The sequence below is a fragment of the Urocitellus parryii genome, chromosome 8, assembly GCF_045843805.1.
Source record: "Urocitellus parryii isolate mUroPar1 chromosome 8, mUroPar1.hap1, whole genome shotgun sequence".
Lineage (NCBI taxonomy): Eukaryota > Metazoa > Chordata > Mammalia > Rodentia > Sciuridae > Urocitellus > Urocitellus parryii.
In genome coordinates this window covers 114,450,973-114,476,086 of record NC_135538.1, presented here as the reverse complement: position 1 = coordinate 114,476,086, position 25,114 = coordinate 114,450,973, and the positions used below count along the sequence as shown (strand labels likewise).

Sequence of the window (25,114 nt, the reverse complement as noted above, 5' to 3'; positions counted from 1 at the left end):
TTGTCTTCCTTGCCTTTCTTTCATCAGGCCTACCCCCCTCCCCCTTACTACTCTATCATCTGGTTGCAGAAACTAAGTTTTCCTGCAAACACAGATTCCTATGGCAACCTAACAAAAAGGTAATAGAACAAATGTTTATTTTGTCTGGATCTGCTGTTTGACTGACTGTAGACCCTGAACACGTTGACTCCTTTTTCTTTAAATGATGCCGTTACACATTTCCTTGCTTTCTTCAAAAACCTCCTCCTCCTAGGCCTTGGTGGTATTATCGTTGTGCCTGTGACATGAATGAAGGTGTGCATTTGTGTCTTATTGTTAGTCTACTCCAAAATATGCATTGATTGTGTTGCCAAGATTGTGATCCAGAGTTTAAACATCACATAATACATATCAATACAAAAAAGAGTCAGGTGTCCCTCCTCCTCCTTTTTCCCCATAAATTCATTTATTTAGTATTGCCAATGTTAGGCTTATACTAGGTGTTATGTTTGTAAAGATTAAAAAACCAGGAAGGGTCCCAGATTGCTTTGGAAGTTCTTGTAGCTTTCCTTTCCTGCTCTCTTTCAGCTTAAGTTGCCTCAAATCTACTTTGCTTTTTAAATTCTTCTATGACTTTCTCAAATGTAGAGACTTACTGGTCACTTTTTTGTATTTAGGACACCTTATGCAAGGATATGTGTTGTCTGTCTGGGTCAGAGATACCTTTCCATCTGGTGATTCAGATCTAGAAATTGATGACATCAGCATGTACTCTGGAGAGGTCAGAACTACTACTACTACTTCTTCTTTCTTTCTTTCTTTTCTTTTCTTTCTTTCTTTTTTTTTTTTTTTTCTGTACAGGGTTTAGGGAGGCTTAGAAGAAGAAAGGGACTGTGAAGGTAAAGGTCCTCTGGATCCTTAACCCATCTCTATTCTTCCTCTTGGGGAAATATCCCTGCTATGACAAGTCTTCTTGCTTACAAATCCTGTACCCATAATCATGCCCTCATTCTTAGCTTGGGTGACGTGTCTAGCTTATTATGTAAGTGTGTACTGAACTCATCTTTCTTGTATTTCCTCATCCCTATAATAGATCTAACTTGGTTCCCAGAAATGATTGCTTTATTTTTCATAGCCTCAACAGCTGCTTCTCTTTTCCCCCTGTTAAATCCTTCACTTAGGATTTAGCTAGCTTGAAACTTCTTGACCTTAGGCTTGTGAATAAATAGTTTTTATTTATGTTTTCTTCTCCAGGCTACCCGAGGAAGTGAAAATCTTAGTTATTGTCCTCATTCAGGACTCCTCAGTGTTCATTGTATCGAATTGGAGCAGAATATTGATGTTAGCTGATATTGATCTCAGTTATCTTGCAGTATTTTATATTGATATACTTCTTCTTTCATCCCCTTATTTGATATTACAGTTTGGCTTGCCTCATTTTGATTCTTAATTCAGTGTTTTAAGGATGTTATGCTTTGAATTATCTGTTTTGAAATTAGCAGTCTCAGTATTATATGATAGTGATGCTAGAGAAAAAGAGGAAAATTAGCAGATTAAGAGAACAAACAGTAAGTACTCAGAGCATCAATTAAGTTGTGTTTTGCATTCCAAAATATAGTGAAACAGGATTGCTCCATTTTGTGTTCATTTTGGGTGGGGTGATACTTTGTTGTGGGGTCTGCCTGGTGTATTCTATGTTAGCAGCATTCTTGCTCCTACTTACAAAATACCAATAGCAATTGCCAGTTATGACACCCAAAAAATGTCTTGTGGGCAGTGCCACGTATAGGGAGAGGGAGGCACAGGGATGAAAATCACTCTTAGTTCAAAACTACTTATATAGATTAATGGCCCTGAGTAAAAACTAGATAGTATAACTTGAATCTTCTGCCTGTAAAAAGATAGAAATGCTCTACTTGCTGCTTTATAAATCAGGACCTCTCTAAACATGATTTTCATTATTTCCAGGAGAATAATGGCATTCCTAAGGGGCAAGAGCCTAGAAACAACACAGTGAGCTTAATAGATGGGAGAACTTGCATATTGTGTTTGACAGGGGCCCGGCATATCACCTTGCAGCTGAGAAACAACCAGGGATAGTTGGGGGAAAGCTTTTTTGTGAAAAAAATTTTTTTCATGACCTACTTTAGGGTTTTTTTTTTTTTTTTTTAAAGAGAGAGTGAGAGAGGGGAGAGAGAGAGAGAGAGAGCGAGAGAGAGAGAGAGAGAATTTTTTTTTTAAATATTTATTTTTCAGTTCTCGGCGGACACAACATCTTTGTTGGTATGTGGTGCTGGGGATCGAACCCGGGCCGCACGCATGCCAGGCGAGCGCGCTACCGCTTGAGCCACATCCCCAGCCCCTACTTTAGGGTTTTTAAATGTGTCTGGAAAAGAAAACTGTTGGTAGGTGATGTTTAGCCCCACTGTCTCTTCTGGCATTTTTCTGTATCTTTTCTCAGTTACTATCTTGCAATATCTAGCTTTTGAAAACTCCTGGAAATATAATGCTATTTAGAAAACCACAAAGGAGCTCAGTTAAACTAAAGAACAAGAAGTAGTATTACACATTCATTAAATAAATCTAGATCTTTGAAAGTTCTTGCTAAGCTTTGCTTAGTTTTTAAAAATTAGACAATGACAGAACTGGGGTTGTAGCTCAGCAGTAGAGCGCTCGCCTAGCACATGTGAGGCCCTGGATTCGTTCCTCAGCACCATATATAAATAAATAAAATAAAGGTATTGTGTCCAACTACAACTAAAAAATAAATATTAAAAAAAATTAAACAACAACAGTGAATTTTTTAGTAATCTTGTGGATCGCAGGTAGCAGTAACTGAGGAGGATCAGCTCTGTTCTTGTGTCATTTGGCACATTATATTCTGATACCTTATAAGACATATTGTGATGTTCCTGAATGATCTATGGCAGTGCTTTAATGACTTTGAGCTTGTAAGACAGTTACTGATTTTAGTGTCATACTATGTAATTTTTAATTTAAAAAATTGTGTTTCAAATATTTTTTAATAACTCCTTATTCCGATTTTTCCTTATTTCTCTAATAATTTTATTTCCTCTTTTGGTCAGTGTGTTTGTGTGTGCATGTGTTTTGTTGGGGACCAAACCCCAGGCCTCATGTGCTAGATAAGCACTTACCACTAAGCTTTGTCTCCAGCCCTAAGGGTCTTTTTTGTTTTGTTTTGTTTTGTTTTTAATTATCTGATTCTGTTTCAACAATTCATTTGTGTAGTGTACTTCCAAATTGGTATATCTTGATCTTGAGTATGTCTAACCATGTGGATTCCAAATACATTGATATGTAATGTTTCATGTTTTCCCTTTTCTACATACGTTAGTGTGCTCATGAAAGATATAGTATTAGAAAATAGAGCACAGCTTCCCTTGAAATGGATTCATGTGTATAATATTCATGTATGTACCTGTATGGTTCAATTTTAGATAAATGCAAAGCTGACATTTGAAGGAATCTTACTGTTAGCATTCATGAATGATAATGGTCATGAAAATTTCAATCAGGGAATCAGCCAATTGCTTGAAGATTTCTATTACTATGTATTAAGGCAACATAATTTTGAAAGTTTGAAGCATGTTTATATACATTTATGTTTATATTTTAAATTTATTGTAGTGAAGGAAATTTGTTTATCATACATTAGTGTTCCATGCCCACCAGTGTATAGAAGAAATAGACATGAAATATTAATGAACTGTATATATGAGAAGATGTGTATACAGAAGTGAGGTATTGTTGATTATAATAGTTAGAAAGGTTTCATGGAGGACGAAAGATTTGAAGATATTTTTGAAGGATGGGTGGTGTTTGGGAAGAGAACATTTTTAGACAACAGGAAAAAAACATAAACTAAGTGAAAATGCATGAAAAGAACTGTCCTATCAGTGTGAACATCTCAGGGTGAACTCAGTTGTGGTTCTCATTCTGATTGTACTTCAGAATCATTTGTGGAACTTTTATACATACCTCCAGAAATTAAGATTTCAGTTCCTTGAATTGTGAATTGGCAAGAAAAAAGTGGAATTTTTTTAAAGGTTTTTTTTTTGGTAGTTGTAGATGGGCAGAATGCTTTTATTTTATTTTATTTTATGTTATTTTATTTTATTTGTGTGCCAGGGATTGAACTCAGGGGCATTCGACCACTGAGCCACACCCCCAGCCCATTTTTTATATTTAGAGACAGGGCCTCACTGATTTACTTAGTGCCTCACTTTTTCTGAGGCTGGCTTTGAACTCAAGAGCCTCCTGCATCAGCCTTCCAAGCTGCTGAGATTACAGGTATGCATCACTGTGCCTAGCTTATTTATTTTTATGTAGTGCTAAGGATTGAATCCAGTAGTGCCTCATACATGCTAGGCAAGTGCTCTGCCATTGAGCTACAGCCCCAGCCCCAAGTAAAAAAATGTTTTAAACTGGGCATGGTGGCTTATACCTGTAATACCGGGGGCTTGGGAGACTGTGGCAGGAGGATTGTGATTTCAAAGCCAGCCTCAGCAACTTAGTGAGGGGTCCTAAGCAATTTAGCAAGACCCTGTCTCTAAATTAAAAAAAAAAAAAAGAATATATATGGCCAGGGAGATGGCTCAGTGATTAAATGCCCCAGGACTCAATCCCTGGTAACAAATAAACAAACTGCTACTAATAAAATCAGTCTGGCTGAAACATACCATACAAAAAGGATTGGATGAATCAAATCTACTTTGAAAAAGTTTTTAGCAATTTGTTTATGTAGACCTCTGCTCATTCTGACTCCCCGGATTTCTCAGCGCCTTCAGGTAAAGAACTCTCCTTTTTGGTATGTATTTATTTCTGTGTATGTGTTATACCATTCACTGCACCAGATTCTGAGGATAAAAAGATAAAATATAGTTTCTGGTCTCCCTCATAGCTTAAATTGGGAAACAAATATATAAAGGAATAATTGTTTTGAGTTCAATGTCTATAAGTATCGACTACAATACGTTACTGATTGTAGTACTTAGGTCCTATCTAAGAATTGTTGAATAAATGTGCATTTCAACTTGAAGGAAGTACAACATTTATCCATAGATTGACAACAAATGACCAAGGATTGGGACTCTGGATTGTTTTAATAATCTGCCTGTTTTACCATTATTTTGAAGATAGACCCAACATCTAATTTGAAGGTAAGGGATCTCAAAATGTATTTTGAGAATTCACTATATGAAAACCCCAGGCCAAAAGTTGCAGATACAGCATTGACCATGAGATTATTTTATAATAGTGTTTATTCTGATTTGGAGTATTTCAAACTTCCTGACTTTTATAGTTTATAAAGCACTTTCACATAGTTATCTTACTTGAGCTTCAAAACAGCATTGTGAGATAGTCAAGAAACAGGTTTGTAGAAGCTTTGGCTGAGACCACCTGCTAGGAAGTGCCAAAACCAAAACTAGAACTCAAATCTTTAGATTACTGGTTTACTCTTCTGTATATCATACTGTGTATATTTATGTTTAATAGAATTTGGTAAGATCAGATCATCAAAATACTGTGGAGACCATTCACTAGGATGTAAAAGTAGCCTTGTTAGGTAGAATGTCAGTGCCTTTTCTAGTGCAGCAAAAGAATTCTGATCTAGTATTCATATAAATGAGATATCATAGGGGGTTGGGGATAGCTCAGTTGGTAGAGTGCTTGCCTAGCATGCACAAGGCCCTAGGTTCAACCCCCAGCACCAAAAAAAAAAAAAAAAAAAAAGAGAGAGAGAGAGAGATATCTTGGAAATATCTAAGTATAGGTGCTCTTTGAGTTACATTAGGCCTGTGTTCTGATAAACCCATCATATGCTGAAAATATTGTTAAATTAAAAATGCATATGATACACATAACCTTTACCCAGAATCATCGCTTAGAAACATAGTACACTGTGGAGTGTGGGTTGTTTACCCTCATGAGCTGCTTGGCAAACTGAGAGCTGTGGCTAGTTGTTGCTGCTCACAGCTTAACACTTGCCAGGAAAAGATAAAAATCTAAAATTCAAAGTATAGTTTCTACTGAATGCTCATAGTTTTTGTGTCATTGTAAAGCCAAGCCATTGTAAGTTGGGGACCATCTGTATTTTGATAAAAGAGTTAAGATGCTAAGTGTAATTGAGTTAAAATATGACCACAGAGCTAGGAATGTAGCTCAGTGATTGAACACTTGCCTAGCGTGCAGGAAGCCTTGGGTTCAATCCCCAGAGCCATACACACACACAGTAAATAAATAAATAAATAAATAAAATATGACCACAAATTGTCTCTTCCTTTGAGAGGATTATACTTCCTTCAGTGAGGATTATACTTAGTGGCTCATTTTTTTTTTAAATATATAGAATGTGGCAAAAATGATAGAGTATGTCTTTGGAGGGTGGGTTGTAAAAGATTTTGTCTTCTATCTTGCGATTTCTCTGAGATTACTTGCTGTAGAGCAGAGTTTCTCAATGGTGACTCTGATGGGCATTTGGGTCAGATAAGTCTTTGTTGGGGCGGCTGTCCTATCTGCTGTTGGATGTTTAACAGCCTTCCTGGATACTACCTGCTAGATGCCAGTAGCACTTCCTCTAGACCCCCTTTGTGATAGTCAAAAATGTCTTAGACCTTGGCAGATATCCCTTGGGGGACAAAAATGGCCCTCTGTTGAGGAACCACTGCTTTAGGGGAAGTCAGCTGCCATGTTAGAAAAACACTGAAGCACCCTATGGAGAGGCTTTTGTGGCAGGAGTAAGTCTCCCCAGTAGCCATGAGAGTGAGCCATTCTGAAGGTGGATCCTCCAGAGTGTCAGCTCTTCAGATGACTTGCTGTGGCCATGATCTTGACTGCAGCCTCATGAGAGACAATGTACAGAACCACCCACCTAAACTGCTCCTGAATTCCTGACCCACAAAAAGTGTGAGATAATTAAATCTTGCTTAAGCCACCAGGTTTTGGGTTAATTTGTTATCTAGCAATAGATAACTAATATACTAAGTGTTATTATAAAATGTACATATAATATAAAATGGAGAGTTACAGACTGAGAAATTGCAAACTGTTAAGACACACCAGTGCCTGCTACTTATATATAGTCATGTGCATAGCATGTATTTGTAGAGTGGATAGGAAGCCCATAAACATTATTACTATAAAAGTCTTTAAATTGTAGCAGCAAGGCAGTACTAAATAATTACAGTGTAACATATGATTAGTCTATTTACCATTTCAAATTTCTTGAAAGGAGTTAAAACTATTTGATAACTTCAAAAATATTTGCTATTAAAAATTTCTTTTTTTTAAATTGTGTATTTTTTTATACAAATGTTCATAGCAGTTTTATTATATTAGCCCAAATCTGGATATATTCTAAATGTTCATCAACAGGTTGAACAAATTGAAGTATATCCATAGGACAGAATACCATCCAGCAATAATAATAAGTGAATTTGTCATGCGAGCAAAAACATTGATGAATCTCTTTTTTTTAATTGGTTGTTCACAACATTACAAAGCTCTTGACATATCATATTTCATACATTAAATTCAAGTGGGTTATGAACTCCAAATTTTTACCCCAAATGCAGATTGCAGAATCACATCGGTTATACATCCACAATTTTACATAATGCCCTATTAGTAACTGTTTGTATTCTGCTACCTTTCCTATCCTCTACTATCCCCCCTCCCCTCCCCTCCCATCTTCTCTCTCTACCCCATCTACTGTAATACATCTCTCTCCTTGTTTATTTTCCCATTCCCCTCACAACCTCTTATATGTAATTTTGTATAGCAATGAGGGTCTCCCTTCATTTCCATGCAATTTCCCTTTTCTCTCCCTTTCCCTCCCATCTCATGTCTCTGTTTAATGTTAATCTTTTCTTCCTGCTCTTCCTCCCTGCTCTGTTCTTAGTTGCTCTCTTTATATCGAAGAAGACATTTGGTATTTGTTTTTTAGGGATTGGCTAGCTTCACTAAGCATAATCTGCTCTAGTGCCATCCATTTTCCTGCAAATTCCATGATTTTGTCATTTTTTAGTGCTGCGTAATACTCCATGGTGTATAAATGCCACGTTTTTTTTATCCATTCATCTATTGAGGGGCATCGGGGTTGGTTCCACAGTCTAGCTATTGTGAATTGTGCTGCTATGAACATCGATGTGGCGGTATCCCTGTAGTATGCTCTTTTAAGGTCTTCAGGGAATAGTTCGAGAGGGGCAATAGCTGGGTCAAATGGTGGTTCCATTCCCAGCTTTCCCAGGAATCTCCATACTGCTTTCCAAATTGGCCGCACCAATTTGCAGTCCCACCAGCAATGTACAAGAGTACCCTTTTCCCCACATCCTTGCCAGCACTTGTTGTTGTTTGACTTCATAATGGCTGCAAATTTTACTGGAGTGAGATGGCATCTTAGGGTGGTTTTGATTTGCGTTTCTCTGACTGCTAGAAATGGTGAGCATTTTTTCATGTACTTGTTGATTGATTGTATGTCCTCCTCTGAGAAGTGTCTGTTCAGGTCCTTGGCCCATTTGTTGATTGGGTTATTTGTTACCTTATTGTCTAATTTTTTGAGTTCTTTGTATACTCTGGATATTAGGGCTCTATCTGAAGTGTGAGGAGTAAAAATTTGTTCCCATGATATAGGCTCCCTATTTACCTCTCTTATTGTTTCTCTTGCTGAGAAAAAAACTTTTTAGTTTAAGTAAGTCCCATTTGTTGATTCTTGTTATTAACTCTTGTGCTATGGGTGTCCTATTAAGGAATTTGGAGCCCGACCCCACAATATGTAGATCAGAGCCAACTTTTTCTTTTATCAGACGCAGAGTCTCTGATTTGATATCAAGCTCCTTGATCCATTTTGAGTTAACTTTTGTGCATGGCGAGAGGAGGGGATTCAGTTTCATTTTGTTGCATATGGATTTCCAGTTTTCCCAACACCATTTGTTGAAGATGCTGTCCTTCCTATTCTAATTTGTTGTATGATAGCAGAATGCATTACAGTTCGTATTACACATGTAGGGCACAATTTTTTATATCTCTGGTTGTATACAAAGTATATTCACACCGTTTGTGTCCTCATACATGTACTTACGGTAATGATCTCCATCTCATTCCATCGTCTTTTCTACCTCCATCCCCCCTCCTTTCGCCTCTCACCTCTTTGCCCTCTCTAGAGTTCATCTAATCCTCCCATGTTCTCCCTTCCTACCCCATTATGAATCAGCCTCCTTTTATTAGAGAAAACATTGGCATTTGGTTTTTTGGGATTGGCTAACTTTAGTTAGCATTATATTCTCAACTCCATCCATTTACCTACAAATGCCATGATTCATTCTCTTTTATTGCTGAGTAATATTTCATTGTGTATATATACCACATTTTCATCTACTGAAGGGCATCTAGGTTGGTTCCACAGTTTAGCTATTGTGAATTGTGCTGCTATAAACATTGATGTGGCTGTGTCCCTGTCGTATGTTGTTTTTAAGTCCTTTGGGTATAGACTGAGGAGAGGGATAGCTGGGTCAAAGATGGTTTCATTCCCAGTTTTCCAGGGAATCTCCATACTTCTTTCCATATTGGCTGCACCAATTTGCAGTCCCACCAGTAATGTAGGAGTGTACCTTTTTCCCCACATCCTCACCAACACTTATTGTTGTTTGTATCCTTAATAGCTGCCATTTCTGACTAGAGTGAGATGAAATCTTAGAGTAGTTTTGACTTGCATTTCTCTAATTGCTAGAGATGATGAACATTTTTTCATATATTTGTTGATTGATTGTATATCCTCTTCTGAGAAGTGTCTGTTCAGTTCCTTGGCCCATTTATTAATTAGGTTATTTTTTATTTTTTATTTTGTTTTATTTTTTTGGTGTTTAGCTTTTTGAGTTCTTTATATACCCTAGAGATGAGCACTCTATCTGATGTATGAGTGGTAAAAATTTGATCCCAAGATGTAGACTCTTTATTTACCTCCCTGATTGTTTCTTTTGCTGAGAAAAAGCTTTTTAATTTAAATCTATCCCATTTATTAATTCTTGATTTTAATTCTTGCACTGTAGGAGTCTTATTAAGGAAGTCAAGGCCTAATCTGACAGGGTGGAGATTTGGTCCTACTTTTTCTTCTATTAGACTCATGGTCTCTGGTTTAATTCCTAGGTTCTTGATTCACTTTGAGTTGGGTGTTGTGCATGGGAATACATTTCATTTTTGTTGCATATGGATTTCCAGTTTTCCCAGCACTATTTGTCGAGGGTTATCTTCAATGTATGTTTTTGGCACCTTGTCTAATATAAGATAACAGTTATGGGGGTTAGTCTCTGTCCTCTATTCTGTACCATTGGTCTACCAGTCTATTTTGGTGCCAATACCATGCTGTTTAGTGTATAGTTTAAGATCTACTATAGGGATGCCACCTGCTTTGCTCTTCCTGCTAAGGATTGCTTTAGCTATTCTGGGTCTCTTGTTTTTCCAGATGAATTTCATGATTGCTTTTTCTATTTCTATGAGGAATGTCATTGGGATTTTGATTGGAATTACATTAAATCCGTGTAGTGCTTTTGGTAGTATGGGCATTTTGACAATATTAATTCTGCCTATCTAAGAACAAGGGAGATCTTTCCATCTTCTAAGGTCTTCTTTAATTTCTTTCTTTAGTGTTCTGTAGTTTTTGTTGTAGAGGTTTTTCATCTCTTTTGTTAGGTTCATTCCCAAGGGTTTTTTTTTGTTGTTGTTGTTGTTGTTTGTTTGTTTTTTATTTTTTAGGCTATCGTAAATGGGGTAGTTTTCCTCCTTTTCCTTTCGGAGGATCTGTCCGTGATATACAGAAATGCCCTTGATTTATGGGTGTTATTGAAAATTTCAAACACACAAAATTAGAGATTTATTCATAGTGATAAAATCCTATTGAGACTTTAGAAAATAATCTCAAAAGAAAAACAATCATATGTAATATTTTTGCAGTCATTGTGGGATAACTATTGCTATTGATGAAGAAATATGTCACTTCACATGGCAATCAAAGAAATATTTACTAAATTGATACCACTGTAGCTTTTAAAACTCCAGTGAAGAAGAATTTTTAAAAATCATTGTATTTTCATTATTTTTTAATTTTATTTTTTTATTGGTTGTTCACAACATTACAAAGCTCTTGACATATCATATTTCATACATTAGATTGAAGTGGGTTATGAACTCCCAATTTTACCCCAAATGCAGATTGCAGAATCACGTCGGTTACACATCCACAATTTTACATATTGCCCTATTAGTAACTGTTGTATTCTGCAACCTTTCCTATCCCCTACTATCCCCCCTCCCCTTCCCTCACATCTTCTCTCTCTACCCCATCTACTGTAATTCATTTCTCTTAAAAATCATTGTATTTTCAAATGGTTTTAAGAGTTTTTGATTGCATATTTAAGTGAATTTCTACATTATTTGGATGTTAGTTTTTATCAGCCCTTGTAAAAATTAAAGTAGTTGTTAAAATATTTTTGTTTCACTATCTTAGAAGCTTTTGCAGCAGAAATTGTAATGAATAAGGAATGGCAAATTTCTAATGTGTATTGCCATTCCCTGAATCCCAGGTCCACAGCTAATGTCCCTAATAAATTTTACCACAAATATTATTTTCTATCTGAATGAAATTTTCATGAAAATACTTAATTTTCATACAAGTGTTTTGAACTATATGTTCTATAAATAGAAATCAATTGCTGTTTTTTCCATTCTGGACCAAGTATCTATTGATGAGGTTTATTGTATGTCCCTTACAGAGGTTTTAAGCCTCTTTGAGAGGAAAGTTTAGAAAGTGAGAAGCGAGTTACTTATAACAATTGTATTAATAACATTTTCTTGTCAATGTGAAAGTTCTATTTTAAGAAACTAAATTCCATTTAAGAATGGAACTATAAATAAAACTATATATAAAATGAAAATAGTCAAAATTTTAAAACATTAGTGATGTTTAGATGTTAAAACAAGATATTGAGAGTTAGTGAAGATATGTTAGAATCTCTTACTACTCTGAACAATATATTTTTTGAAGGTTTCAAAATCAAAACTTTAGTTCCTGTTTGTGCATAAATTTGCCTCAATTCATAGTATTATTTCTGGAATGGAAGGGACAGAGCATCCATTGCAGAACTACAGTGATATTTGCACATTAATCTAAATTTAAAAGGTAGAAAAATTAGGTTCTGTGAGATTTGTGAACAAAATATTTCCAGTATGGTAATTTTTGAAATTTGTAACCAGTATAATAGGTAAAGAGAAAGTTTCAACTAGTCTGAACTACTTAGTTACTTCTGAGTAACTAAGGCAAGTTTTGAAGGCTATTGTCAGTTAACCTGAATTTGACTGGAAAAAAGCCTGGGTTCATATGATCTGAAGAAAAGATGTCATGTCTTTGCAAATTATTTCTTCCCACTTAACTATATTGCACATTTGTTTTTGCTTATTAACATGAATAGGGAATTAGAGAATAATCTATGCCCATTTAAAGAAATTGTAGGCTGGGGATGTGGCTCAGTGGTAGAATGATTGCCTGGCATATATGAGGCATATATATGATCTATAGTACCCCCACTCACACACACACACACAAAAAAAAAAAAAAATAGGAAGAGGAGGGAAGAAGAAATGGTGAAATCAATTATGATTCCCACAAATTATCAAGACTTGCTAGATGATTCTTCATTCTATTGGAAAATCCAGTTTGTATTTTGAGGAAAATCTTGGTGTAGTCATTTGTATCCTTATACTGTTTGTGGACACAGGTACTAAGGCAGCACTCACCTTTCTTATTCTTATTTTTGAACTGGAGATTTAACCTAGGGGTGCTTTACCATTGAGCTATATCCCCAGTTCTTTATTTTTATTTTATTTATTTTTGGTACTGGAGATTGAACGGGCGGGCGGGGGGGGGGGGCTTAACCACTGAGCTACATCCCCAGACCTTTTTAATATTTTATTTAGAGACAGGGTCTTGCTAAGTTGCTTTGGGCCTTGCTAAGCTGCTGAGGCTGGCTTTGAACTTGCCATCCACCTGCGTTAGCCTCCTGAGCTGCTGGAATTATAGAAGTGCCCCCATTGTACTCCACCCTAGTCCTTTGTTTTTTTATTTATTATTTAGAGATACGGTCTTGTTAAGTTGCTTAGGGCCTTGCTAGTTTGCTGAGGCTATCCTTGTGCTTGCCACCTTCCTGTCTTCATCCTTCCAGTCTCTGGGATTACTGACATCTGCCCCCACATCTGGCCTAGCACTTTACCTTTCTTAAGAAGTTATTTCCACTCAGCCAACTCTTGAAGCATATTGATCTGTCTTTACCCTATAACAGAAAATCTGCAAGCCAAGTGCCTCATGAAACATAAATATACAAATTCCCCATTTCTTTACCTGTAAAAGTGCTCTTAATAGATCTTTGGAGGATTGTCTGAAGAATATAAAGCTTATTATTTTTCTAAACACACTTAAGATTTCTTTTGGATTAAGTCTGTCTGAGCTATGTTGTTCTCCCCTCCCCCTTTTTGCTAATAATGGACTCTATTTTGGCTTTATGACAGCAGTCTGTACTGATGGATGGCTTAAGAAGAGAACCATCTGAAACCCACTATTAAATTTTTGTAAAGATGTTGATTGATGTTGATTAGGACATTTTTACCACATTATACAGTGTCTCCTTCATAAATACACACAGGAGGAACTTTTCTCTGGTTTTATTACAGGAATAATTATGCCTCTCTTCAGTTCTTCTGAGTACCTGGTTTGTTTTTATTATATGGCTCCTGTGACTCAAGTCCTAACTGGTTGTGTTCTCTTTAATCTTGGTTGTAGTGGGCTCAGAGCCAAATATGAGGCCCACCTCTAACGGGCATTTATTTAGAAAGGGCCTCCTGGTATATGCTAACCTCACTGGTACAGACATTATTATCTTATTTATCTCCCTAAGTCACTTCCTGCATCATTAGGCTGCTTTAAACCTATTGTGTAATATAGTAGAGTATACATAAGTAAATTTAGAAGTTAAAATGAAATTGTATTAGAATATATTAAGAATTCAGTGAGGTTTTTGTTTGTTTGTTTGTTGTTGTTTTTTTTTCTCTCTCTCCCAGTGGCAGGTCTGGGGAAGCAAGTATAAATGAATAGCAAAACAAACATTCAATTTTATTTAATGAATATTATTGTATGCTAGGCACTGAATTATAGTCAGCAATTAGCTGAGTGACATTGACATCCTGATATTATAATAATCCTCTTTAATTAATTTTATATTTCTTGTAGGTTTTTAAAACCATTTGAGTGATTTTACACAATATGAGATAATTTTATAACTTTGGAATACTTTGTATAAATTTACAAAGGAGGGAGAACTTGTTAAACAATGTGTCCTGAATTTTAGTTTGGAGAACCTGATTATAATAAAGATGATTCCATTTTATGATACTGTTGATACTGTTCATGAAAATAGGTTTTACTTGTAGCACTAGTTTTCAAAATGTGATTAAGAAGAGACTTCCTAACTGGTAATACCAGTAAGTGAATCATTAAGGTAAAACCAATAGCCTCATCCCCTGGCATTAGGTTGGTGTCCTGGAAAAGAGTGTATGTTGAAATTAGATACAGATATCAAAACCATCTGCACACTAGTTATATGGCCTTAATTGATTTATTAATTTTTCTGACCATGGTTTCATTTTGGAAAATAAATATAATCACATTATCAAGTTACGAGGATTAAACAATCCCCAAAGAATATATGGCATAATCAGATATTCAGTAAGTTTGAATTTTTTCCTCTTGGAGCATTCAATTGGTTTATGAGTTTTAAAATATGAACTTATGCTTTTGTTAGTTACAATTTGAAGTTTAGAACAAAATATGTAATTTTCCTTCTACAGATACTGCTTTTATTAGTGGTAGAAACAGTAAGCTAGGAAGAACATTGAAATGCTTAATGAGTTGGGGGCAGAGGTGGATCATGTATTCCTTGCTTTAGCAGCTTTTTCTATAGGTATTACTAGCTAATAAGTAGAGAGCAGTTTCTGTGAACAATTTTTGCTATCTCTTACAAGTATCATGTTTTTAAAAGTGGGGAGTGTGTGTCCTCTGAAGTAAAAATTAGTATGTTTTAGGGTGATACAATTATGGAAGAAGCAGTGTACATATGAAGATATCCATTGTACTAGTATTAACATTGTGTGTGTGTATGTGTTTGTTTGAAGGGAATGGCTGTAATGCCCTGAGCCCCATCCCCAGCCCTTTATTTTTTTGGGCCAGGGTCTTCCTAAGTTGCTTAGGGCCTCTCCAAGTTACTGAGGTTGTCTTTGAACCTATGATCCGCCTGTCTCAGCTTCCTGAGCAGCTGGAATTAGAGGTCCCTGTACCCAGCATAAATGACAGATTTGAAAATTGTTTAGTAAAATGAAAAATGCTTATAGGATACAACTTTATATACTGTGATTTTAACCCTGAACGTGTCATTTGAAGGAAACATAATTGTTAATAGTGGTTTCATTAAACTTAGAGTGCTTTTTTAAGTGACAAAACAACACAGATGATTTAAGTTTCTAACTTTACTACTAACCTTATTAAAAGATGTAAATTCAGTCTGGTGCAATGACACATGCCAGTAATTTGAGCCACTCGGGAGGCTGAGGCAGGAGGATTGGAAATTCAAAGTCAGCCTTAGCAAGTTAGTGAGACCCTGGCTTAAAATAAAATATTAAAAAATGGCTGGGATGTGGCTCAGTGGTAAGCAACCCTGGGTTCAATTCCTGGTACCAAAAAAAGAAAAGATGTAAGTTCACATTTTTTTTAAAAAATAGAAATATGTAAAATGCAAATATATGAAAATGAGTATAAATTTCTTTTTCCCACAGGATCACTCTTTTGAAACTTGTTCTTTTTCTCATCATAATATAGCATGTACATGTAAGCATATGGAGATTCTTGATTGCTGCAGTGTGGGATATGAGAATGTACTGTTTGATTTGTGTTAACTATTCCTCATTGGATGTTAAGATAGTTTCTGGTTTTGTTATTGTGAACAGGTTGCAGTGGACATTTATTTATTTTTGAACTCAACTTTTTTTAATCCAACTTACATGTTTTTGCATATAAACTTTAAAGTCCAATTTTTATATTTTTGAGTACAACTTTATGGAAAGTGGCTAACTCTTTATAATGATACTATTTTCTTGGGCACTTTGCTTCATTTTTTTTTTTTTTTTTTTTTTTTTTTTAGATATTGATTTATGTCCTCTTGGATTTTTTTTTTTAAATATTTATTTATTTATTTATTTTAGTTTTCAGCGGACACAACATCTTTGTTTGTATGTGGTGCTGTGGATCGAACCCGGGCCGCATGCATGCCAGGCGAGCGCGCTACCACTTGAGCCACATCCCCAGCCCAACTTTGCTTCATGTGTATTTTATCATTTCAGATGGTAATGTTTCTTTTTTATCCATAAACAATCACTTGAGAAGGCAGTTCAGTACGTATTTCTAAAGTGATATTTTTGTATTTGTGAAATGCCACATTGACACAAGGAACAGCAGAACATGAGTCACTGAAAACTTACCCAAGATAAAGAAATGTATATAGAATATATAGAGTGAAAATTCTTTCTTAGAAAGTATTTTTCATTAGTACTACCCTGAGTTCAATATAAGATCATAGGAAAAATCTTTCCCTTGTGAAGTATAATTAATTATAATGGAAAGCATTTTTGAAAAGAAGCAGAGTTCATGTATTAAAATATATTTAGAGTAGACTGAACTGTTAGCAAAGTTGAACCTGCTTGTCCATTATGCTGTAGTGATTAAGAGGTCACATTTGCAGCATACTACCTGGATTTGAAGTTTTCTATTTATGCCTTGGGCACATTATTTAACTTCTTTGAGCCTCAGGTTGCTCCTTTGAAAAATGGGAATTATCATCATGTCTTTTCTTAAGGTTGTTGATAAGGATGTTCATATATGTTTATGTTTAAAAAAAGCACCTAGTAATAATGAGCCCTCAATAAATGTTAGTTTTTAACATTAATACCAATTTCTTGATGGATATTATTGAATTTATAAAAATCGAGGACTAGATGATGAAACTGAAGTTTTCCTTTTGTATTTTGAAATAGCTACATTATAAAATACTCTATGTACTGTGTTTTTGTTAAGCATCTCTCAAGAATTTACCACGCACCAAGCATTGTGCTAAGTCCTATGTACTGTGATGAGTGGAACAAATACACTTCCTGCCCTCAAGATGCTTAGGATGAGTGGGAAAGACATTAATAATGTCTGATATTTGAGCTTTACCATGGATCAGGCTCTTTGCTAAACCAAGTTATATTAAGTTGTAAACTAAGAAGAAGCAGAGTTCATATATTTTATCACCTTTAATCTTAATCTAACAGATAACCATGCTGATTAAATGTAAACATTATCCTCATTTCATATATAAGGCTAAAAGAATTTAATTAACTTTTTAAAGATTGCATAGCTATAAGTGTTAGAACAAGAATTACAATGCAGATAATCTGTTTTTATCTGTTTTATTTATATTTTATTGAATTTGAATTTTTTTTAAAAAATTTATTAATTGTTGATGGACCTTTATTTTACTTATTTATTTACATGAGGTGCTGAGAATCAAACCCAGTGCATCACACGTGCTAGGCAAGTGCTCTACCAATGAGCCACAACCCCAGCCCAAAACACAGATAATTTTAATCCCCAAACCCAAGTCCTTGCTGAACCACTTTGCTGGATGGTTAATAAATGTATAATAATAATTTGTGGCTACTGTTGTCTGTAGGGTAGTGATTAATCTTGGTCTCTTTTACTGAGTAGATAATAGGAGTTAAAGAGATAAAAATATGTACTTTATTCCTGGTAATGCTAGCCTGGAGAATGGTTTGGACAGGTAATTCAGGTGAGCTTTTTGTTTCTTCTCCGAATTGAATTTATAGTCTCACTGAGGAGCCGACAGCTAGCAACTGCTAGCATTCCCTGTTCCCCAGCCACAGAGAGGAGAAGGCGCTCAGCCTGTAGGAGGCAGGCAAACCCTGAGGTGGGGAGTTGAAGAAGCTGAGTCACGTGGGAGCCATGATCATTTCCCTGCTTTGAAGCCAGTTTAGAGAACTGAGTTTAGAGAAGAGTAAACATCTGTGTGGTACTTCTGAGAGGAAGAAGTTATTATCATATGGGTTAGTAGAAGCAAGGGGAGGAGAAGAGAAAGTCCCCCATCCTTTCTGTTGGATAAGGATGAAGTCAGTGAAGCTGTTGAGGCAGACAGTAACTGGCTGGGTCCTCACAGATACATCTCTTGGGGGTGACTAAGGCAATACTTGAAAGATAAGGATGTAGACATGGGATGGCATGGGGGCAGGGGTGAAGAGAATCTTGGGAACCAGGAACAGCCCGTCTGAATAGTTTCAGGAACTGAAAGGAGCCAGCATGTTCAGAACAGTGGTAGGCCTGGCAAGGGAGTGAAGAAGTAACTCAGAATGATAAGAAATTTGCATTTTATTCTGTATGCCAAGGAAATTCCCTGAGGGGTTTGAAGCAGATGAATGATTTGTATTTTTAAAATATTGTATGGAATGCAGAATATATTAGAAGGGGGCAAAACAGGAAGCAGGGGGTCTACTATCAGAAGACAGACTAATGAGGATGATATGGCTAAAATGATGGTGGCGAAATGAAGAAAAGTTGAATTTGAGATATATTTTGGAGGGAGATACCCACAAGACTTGCTGATATATTTAGATGGGGGCCAGGAGCTGAAGGAAAAGGGAGAAAGCAAGGATAACACTCCAGTTTCTGACCTTAGCAACTGGATGGACAATCCATTTGTTGAGATAACAGGGAAAGGAATAGTTGTGGGTATTTTGAACTTGCTAAGTTTAAGGTGCTTATGTGTCTTTCATAAGAAAATGTATTGCAGACAGTCAATTCTGAGAACAGATTCCAGTAAGAGATGTAGGTTTGGGAGTTTTTAATACATTAAATGGCATTTAATTTGAATTTATGCGAATAAATGAGATCGTCTAGGAGAATGCGGAAAAGAGAAGAGAAGAGGTCCCATGCCCAGGCCCTAAAGAACTGCATCCTGTGGATGGAGGTACATACAGTGGATACAGAGAAGGAACTGCCAGGGAAGTCCTTGGACCAGTAGAAATGTTGATATAGAAGGAGAGTGTTTAGTAAAGGGGAAGTGGTAGTCATGTTAGTTGCTAACCTGAAAAGTGGTCATTGGACTTGATAACAGAGGTCATTAATGTCCTTGAAAAACAGCAGTTTGGGGGCTGGGGATGTGGCTCAAGCGGTAGCACGCTCGCCTGGCATGGGTGCGACCCAGGTTCGATCCTCAGCACCACATACAAGCAAAGATGTTGTATCTGCCCAAAACTAAAATGTAAATAAAATATTAAAAAAAGAAAAACAGCAGTTTGAATGGAATGGATTGAAGGAAGAATGGGAATTGAGGAAATGAGTCAGTTGTTTAGATCTGTGCTTTCTAATATTTTAGGAGCTGTGTAAATCACCTGGAGATCTTGACAAAAATGTAGATTCTCCTTTAGGGTGCGAGGTTCTGCATTTCTGATGTTCTCTCAGATGATGCCAATGCTACTAGTCCATGGAGCACAGATGTATAGCAGATGTATAGTCTAGTGGTTCTTATACTTTAGTGTGTGTTGAAATTAAATAAAGGGGAATTTCTTATAAATTCACAGTGAAATTGATGATACTGGTTCCCATACTTTGGGAGTTTCTGGTATAGGTGACTTTTTTTTTTTTTTTTTTTGAGAATATTGAGATGTGTAGCCATCAAGGGAAATTTTTGTTGAGGATAGAGAATAAGTAGAGTATATTTATGCTGGTAAGAATGATACAGCCAGACACAGTGGCACATGCCTGTAATTCCCAGTGACTCAGGAGGCTAAGGCATGAGGATCCAAAGTTCAAGGCCAACCTCAGTACATTAGTGAGACTTACGCAACTTAGTGAGACCCTGTCTCAAAATAAATAAAAAGGGCTGCTAATGTAGCTTAGTGGTAAATTGTCCCTGGATTCAATCTTCAGTACCCCTCACCCCCCCCAAAAAAAAAGTAATAAAGAAGTGAAGTCCCTTGAAGATAAGGGGGATGGTCCGAAGTATGTATTGGTCTTTGATAAGGAGGGCATGTGTCCTTTGTTCTAGCAAAAGGGCAGATTGAGAGAATTGGTTTAAGTGCTGATGTGTTTATAGATTTGGTGATGGACAGATGGATCTCTCCTTGATGGTTTCTGTTTTCCCAGTGAAGGCAAGGGTACCTCTTAAGGGAAGTGGTTGAGTTGGAGGTTTGTGAGAGAAGATGTCAAATGATCAGTCTGGAGTATAAAAATGAACTCACTAGAAAAGAGAGGCACTATTGAGAGCATATTTGAAGTTAAGGTCAGAAGTTTAAAATGCAGCCAATTGTGTGCTGTTTTGTTCCTTTTATCTTCAATCACAGTTAGTTCCTTGGATTTGGACATGGGGAATTAAATGCTTCTGAGATTAGACTTTATCCAGTGAGTATGTGGGGTTGGGGGGAGAGAGGTACAAATAGCAATTATCATTATTGAGCAAGAAAGGAAATGAGGACAGGAGAGGGCTGAAGGATGGAAACAAGCAATGATGATTAGGTCAACAAATTGCCTAGTCAAGGTACAAGTGAACTAAAGAGAGGAGGATTGTGATGGGAAAAGAGTTTTGTAGGCAGGGCACTTTTTGGTGGGGAGGGAGACCTGAGGAGTGACCGTGAAGATGGTTGGATGAGGTGGAGTTTCCTAGAGTGGTCAGGAAACAGGAGGTTGGATACGCCCTCCACCTGGAGGATGAAGCTGCCAGGAGTAATGACGAAAGTTGGAAGTGGAGAGAGACTTTCAGATGGGAACTCTTTTTGGTGAATGATGGAAAATTTCAGCGGAGAGAGGTGGTTTATCAGGGTTGTGAGCAGAGGCCTTTAGAAAACAGTTGGACAGTAGTGGTCTTGAAGTGGTGCTAATTGGCAAGGAAGATACCCAGCCTGCCTGCTGGCCCTGAAACAAGCTGGCTGGGTGAGCGCTCCCCCTCTGATGGAGGGCTGTGAAAGAGGAGTGTCTGCAAGATGCAGCCTCGTCTCACAAAGAGGCAGGAAAGTTCAGAAAAGAGGTTGAAGGTTTACAGGACTGTATCATGAATTGGGAGTTGAAGATTGGAGGGCATAAGCAAAGTCGGAGAGTAAAGGGAGAGGAACAGCTGGAGTACTTACAGAGAGCGGTGAGAGAAAGTTTGGTGTCAATTTGGTGATCATAGATGACCAGAAAGTCTTAAGTGCCCATTAGACTGAGATATGAGGAATGATGGAATTAGCTCAATTTCCAAAAATACTTAAAATACACATCACGTTTCTTGCTGTAGCTGTCCTGTATGGTCCAGCCTCTGCCGGCTTCTGACCTCATTCCCTGTGCTCTCCCCTGGCTCCCTGAGCGCTGCTCACACAGCCTGCCATGCTCTGTCTACCTTTGTTTCTTTTTCCATTTGTTTCTTTGCACTTGCTCTTACAAGACATCTTAGCCAAGTGATTAAAAGCATAGAGCTCCAGATTCAGTCTCTCTGCTTTACCACCCTTTAAAATCTCTTTGTGCTCACTGTCCTTGTTTGTGAGTGAGGGAATGACAATACTTACTTTACAGGGGTGTTGAGGGATTAAAAGAGCTAACTTAAGAAAATAAACTAAAGGGCTCAGAATAGTTTCTTTTATGTAGTAAAGATGCAGAATGTTGACTTTTATCATTATTTCTTGTCCTCGAAGCTCATTTTCACACACATGGTTAATGCTGGTTTTAGTTCAGTTCTAAGCGCAAGTGTTCTTCCTCAGACATCCTAGTTAAAGTAGTGTAATTGCACTGGCTTCCCGTCATTCTTTCACTCTTTCTCCCATCAACATTTCATTTTGTTGCAACACCCATCACTATCTGAAATTATTTTATTGTTCTCCCCATCTCCTCTCTCCCCAGAGCAGGGATTTGTTGGTTTGTTTCTTACTGTATCTCACCCTCTAGAAAGTGCCAAGTACTTTGTAAGTACACAGGAAATATTAGTACCAGCTCATTTTTCTGAAAACAGTATTTTCTAAAGCCTTTACTTTGATCGTCAGCTTATGGTGGCAGATGAAGTGAGGCCCAGGCAGAGGAGACAGAAAAGCCAATACTGTGATTATCAATCTGCTGGCTTATTTGGATCAATTGACTCCCTGTTTTTGTGAAGTTTATTAGAACAGAGCCACACCTGCTTTTTAGCTTATTATCTGGCTGTTTTCCAGCTGTAAATAACCACACCTGAGCCATGATGACAGGCCTTGGGGGTGCACGGTGTCTGGCCCTTTAGTGAAAAAATTTGCCAACCACTGGTTAGATGCATGAGAAAGACTAGAAGGAAACACCAAAAATAATAGAAGCTGTCTTTGGATAGTGAGATTATAGGTATTTTTGTTTTCTCCCCCCTTTTTCTATTTTGTTTAGACCCATTTAATTTGGAAATGAAATAACTTTGTAAATATTCAAAAATGGTATTTAGAGCACTTTTAATGGTGGGACTTTTTTTCCCCCCTTTTCTCCTCTTTAGTGCTGCTTTTGACACAAAAACTGGGTTACGTGTGGCAGTGAAGAAGCTGTCCAGACCATTTCAGTCCATCATTCATGCCAAAAGGACCTACAGAGAGCTGCGGTTACTTAAACACATGAAACATGAAAATGTAAGTTATTCATCAAACGAAGATATAGTCTGTTCTTGGAGTAGACCGGAAAAATTATGATTTAATTCCTGCCAGTGGAAATACATTGGAGTGCATTGAAGTTTGGTTCCTGCTTCTTGGGGTGCTGTGTGTTAGTGGCCACTGGGTTGTCAAGTCAGAGTCTTGAAATTAAAATATTGCATCTTCCAGGAGTTCTAGTTTTACCTATAAAGTACAACACAAATTTCATAGGAATGTTTAAAAGATATTAAAAAGGAAATTTTTTTACTCTTTGCCTGGTATGCTTAAGGCTATGTTATCAATGTGGGGGGTTCATGGCTATTTTCTGTTGACATGGATTATTTTAGTAAAAAAGTTTGAGGAAATGCTTTGATTCACTGAAAGTTCTATTAAAGATGGCTATTTTATATGTGCCCTCAGCTCTGTGTATTCATAGATTAAACCAACCACAAATAGAAAATATTCTGGAGGAAAAAAGATTTGAACTCTAATGAACACATGCAGACTTTTTTGTTATTCCCTAAACAATACAGTAAGGCTGGGGGTATAGCTCAGTTGGTAGAGTGCTTGCCTTGCATGCACAAGGCCTTGGGTTCAATCCCCAGCACCAAACAAAACAAAACAAAAACAAAAAACAGTATAACAACTATTTACATAGTATTTACTTTAGGATTATAGGTAATGTAGAGATGATCTTAAAAGTAGATGGGAGGATATGCACAGGTTGCACCATGCCATTTTATAGAAGGAGTGTGGGCATCTGCAGATATTGGTAACCATGGGAGGACTGTACAGTACTTTGATATTATAATTTTTCTTTTTAACCTTCTTTTATTCTAATAAATGTTACATAATTGTTTAAGTTAAATATAACTTTTTCTTTTCTACCAACTCAGTAATTTGAGAACAATGCCCTTTTTCAAAGGAGTGATTATAAGTCCTAATATGGCAAATCAGTAGATGTAATTGAATTATTAACTGAAAGTGAAAAACTGTTGACGAATATCACTTAATTTTTTGACTTTCAAAATCAAGAAGAATTTCTGTGACTGCTGTATAAAAGGTACTATAAAATTTGTAACATTGTAGAAACAAGGGCCAGAAAGATGTTGAGTCATTGGTCCTATTGGTTGTTACTGCGCACAAAAAAAAAAAAATCAAAATCTGGGAATTCAGAATCTTTCTTTTTTAATGGTTGAACTTTTTTCTCCACAGTAAGGGAAAAAAAAAAAACAAACATAGGTTAGGGGATACTTGATTAGTATACATTTGTCTCATTGATGCAAGTTCTTTCTAAATTGAGAACATGAAGACTTAACATTTGTGATTACATTATGGATGCTTTTTTTTAACAGCTGTACCTTTTTGTTCCATGTTTTATTTTGAGTGCATACTATTAAGAAAATCCTTTTTCTACAGGTAAACTCTATTCCTAAGTGTGATTTTTTATGAGCAGCTGTTTGCAAATCTGGGTTTTTAAAAAGTTCAGTACAGGGGCTGGGGATGTGGCTCAAGCGGTAGCGCGATCGCTTGGTGTGCATGCGGCCTGGGTTCGATCCTCAGCACCACATACAAACGAAGATGTTGTGTCCGCCGAGAACTAAGAAAAAATAAATAAATGTTAAAATTCTCTCTCTCTGTCCCCCTCTCTCTCTCACTCTCTCTTTAAAAAAAAAAAAAAAAAAAAAAAGTTCAGTACAGAAAGCTGGGCACAGTGGTGCACACCTGTGATCTTAGAGACCTGGGAGGCTGAGGCAGGAGTATCCCAAGTCAGAGGCCAACCTGAGCAACTTAACATGACCCTTTCTCAAAATTAAATATAAAAAGAGGACTGTGCATGTGGCTTGGTGACAGAGCTGCCTTGGGTGCAATCCTTAGCACTGCAGGATGGGCCAGTTTAGTGCAGAGCTGCAGCCTTTCTAATCATGACATGTTTACAAGAAGTCGAGATATGTGGAAAAAGCTGGCAGGGGAAAGTTTATTCCCAGGTCTGCATAAAATCAAAGTGGCCTGGCAGCTTAACTGATGTGTTTACATTTGGTTTATAACACATTTGAATGTGTATGCTGTTTTTCATTACACATTAATTAATGTGACAGAGACATTGTTACAGTTTTTTAAGTAAGAAGAAATATTTCAATAATGGAATGCAAGCTGAACATTTATGGAACCCCAAAATACCTCCAGAGGCTGAAGTATCTCACTGATGCTAATTTAAGAACATCTGGTTTAGGAGATTATCAGTTCATTACTTCATTATCTTGCTTTTTTCATATAAACAGTTTTAGCCAGTGTTTAAGACAAAAATTATTTTGGGTTCTCTGGATCTACCTGCTTTGGTTTTTCTAGTAATCATAAGAAA

The 25,114-nt window shown here is 36.7% G+C and overlaps 1 protein-coding gene across 1 annotated transcript in view; it reads left to right on the top strand.

The window, feature by feature from the left end:
* The window catches only part of Mapk14 (mitogen-activated protein kinase 14), a 76,047-nt gene that overhangs the window by 7,896 nt on the left and 43,037 nt on the right, over positions 1-25,114 (top strand). The window contains exon 2 of the mRNA XM_026383388.2: positions 22,623-22,752. Coding sequence (XP_026239173.1) covers positions 22,623-22,752 — 130 coding nt within the window. The remainder of the gene's footprint in view (positions 1-22,622; positions 22,753-25,114) is intronic.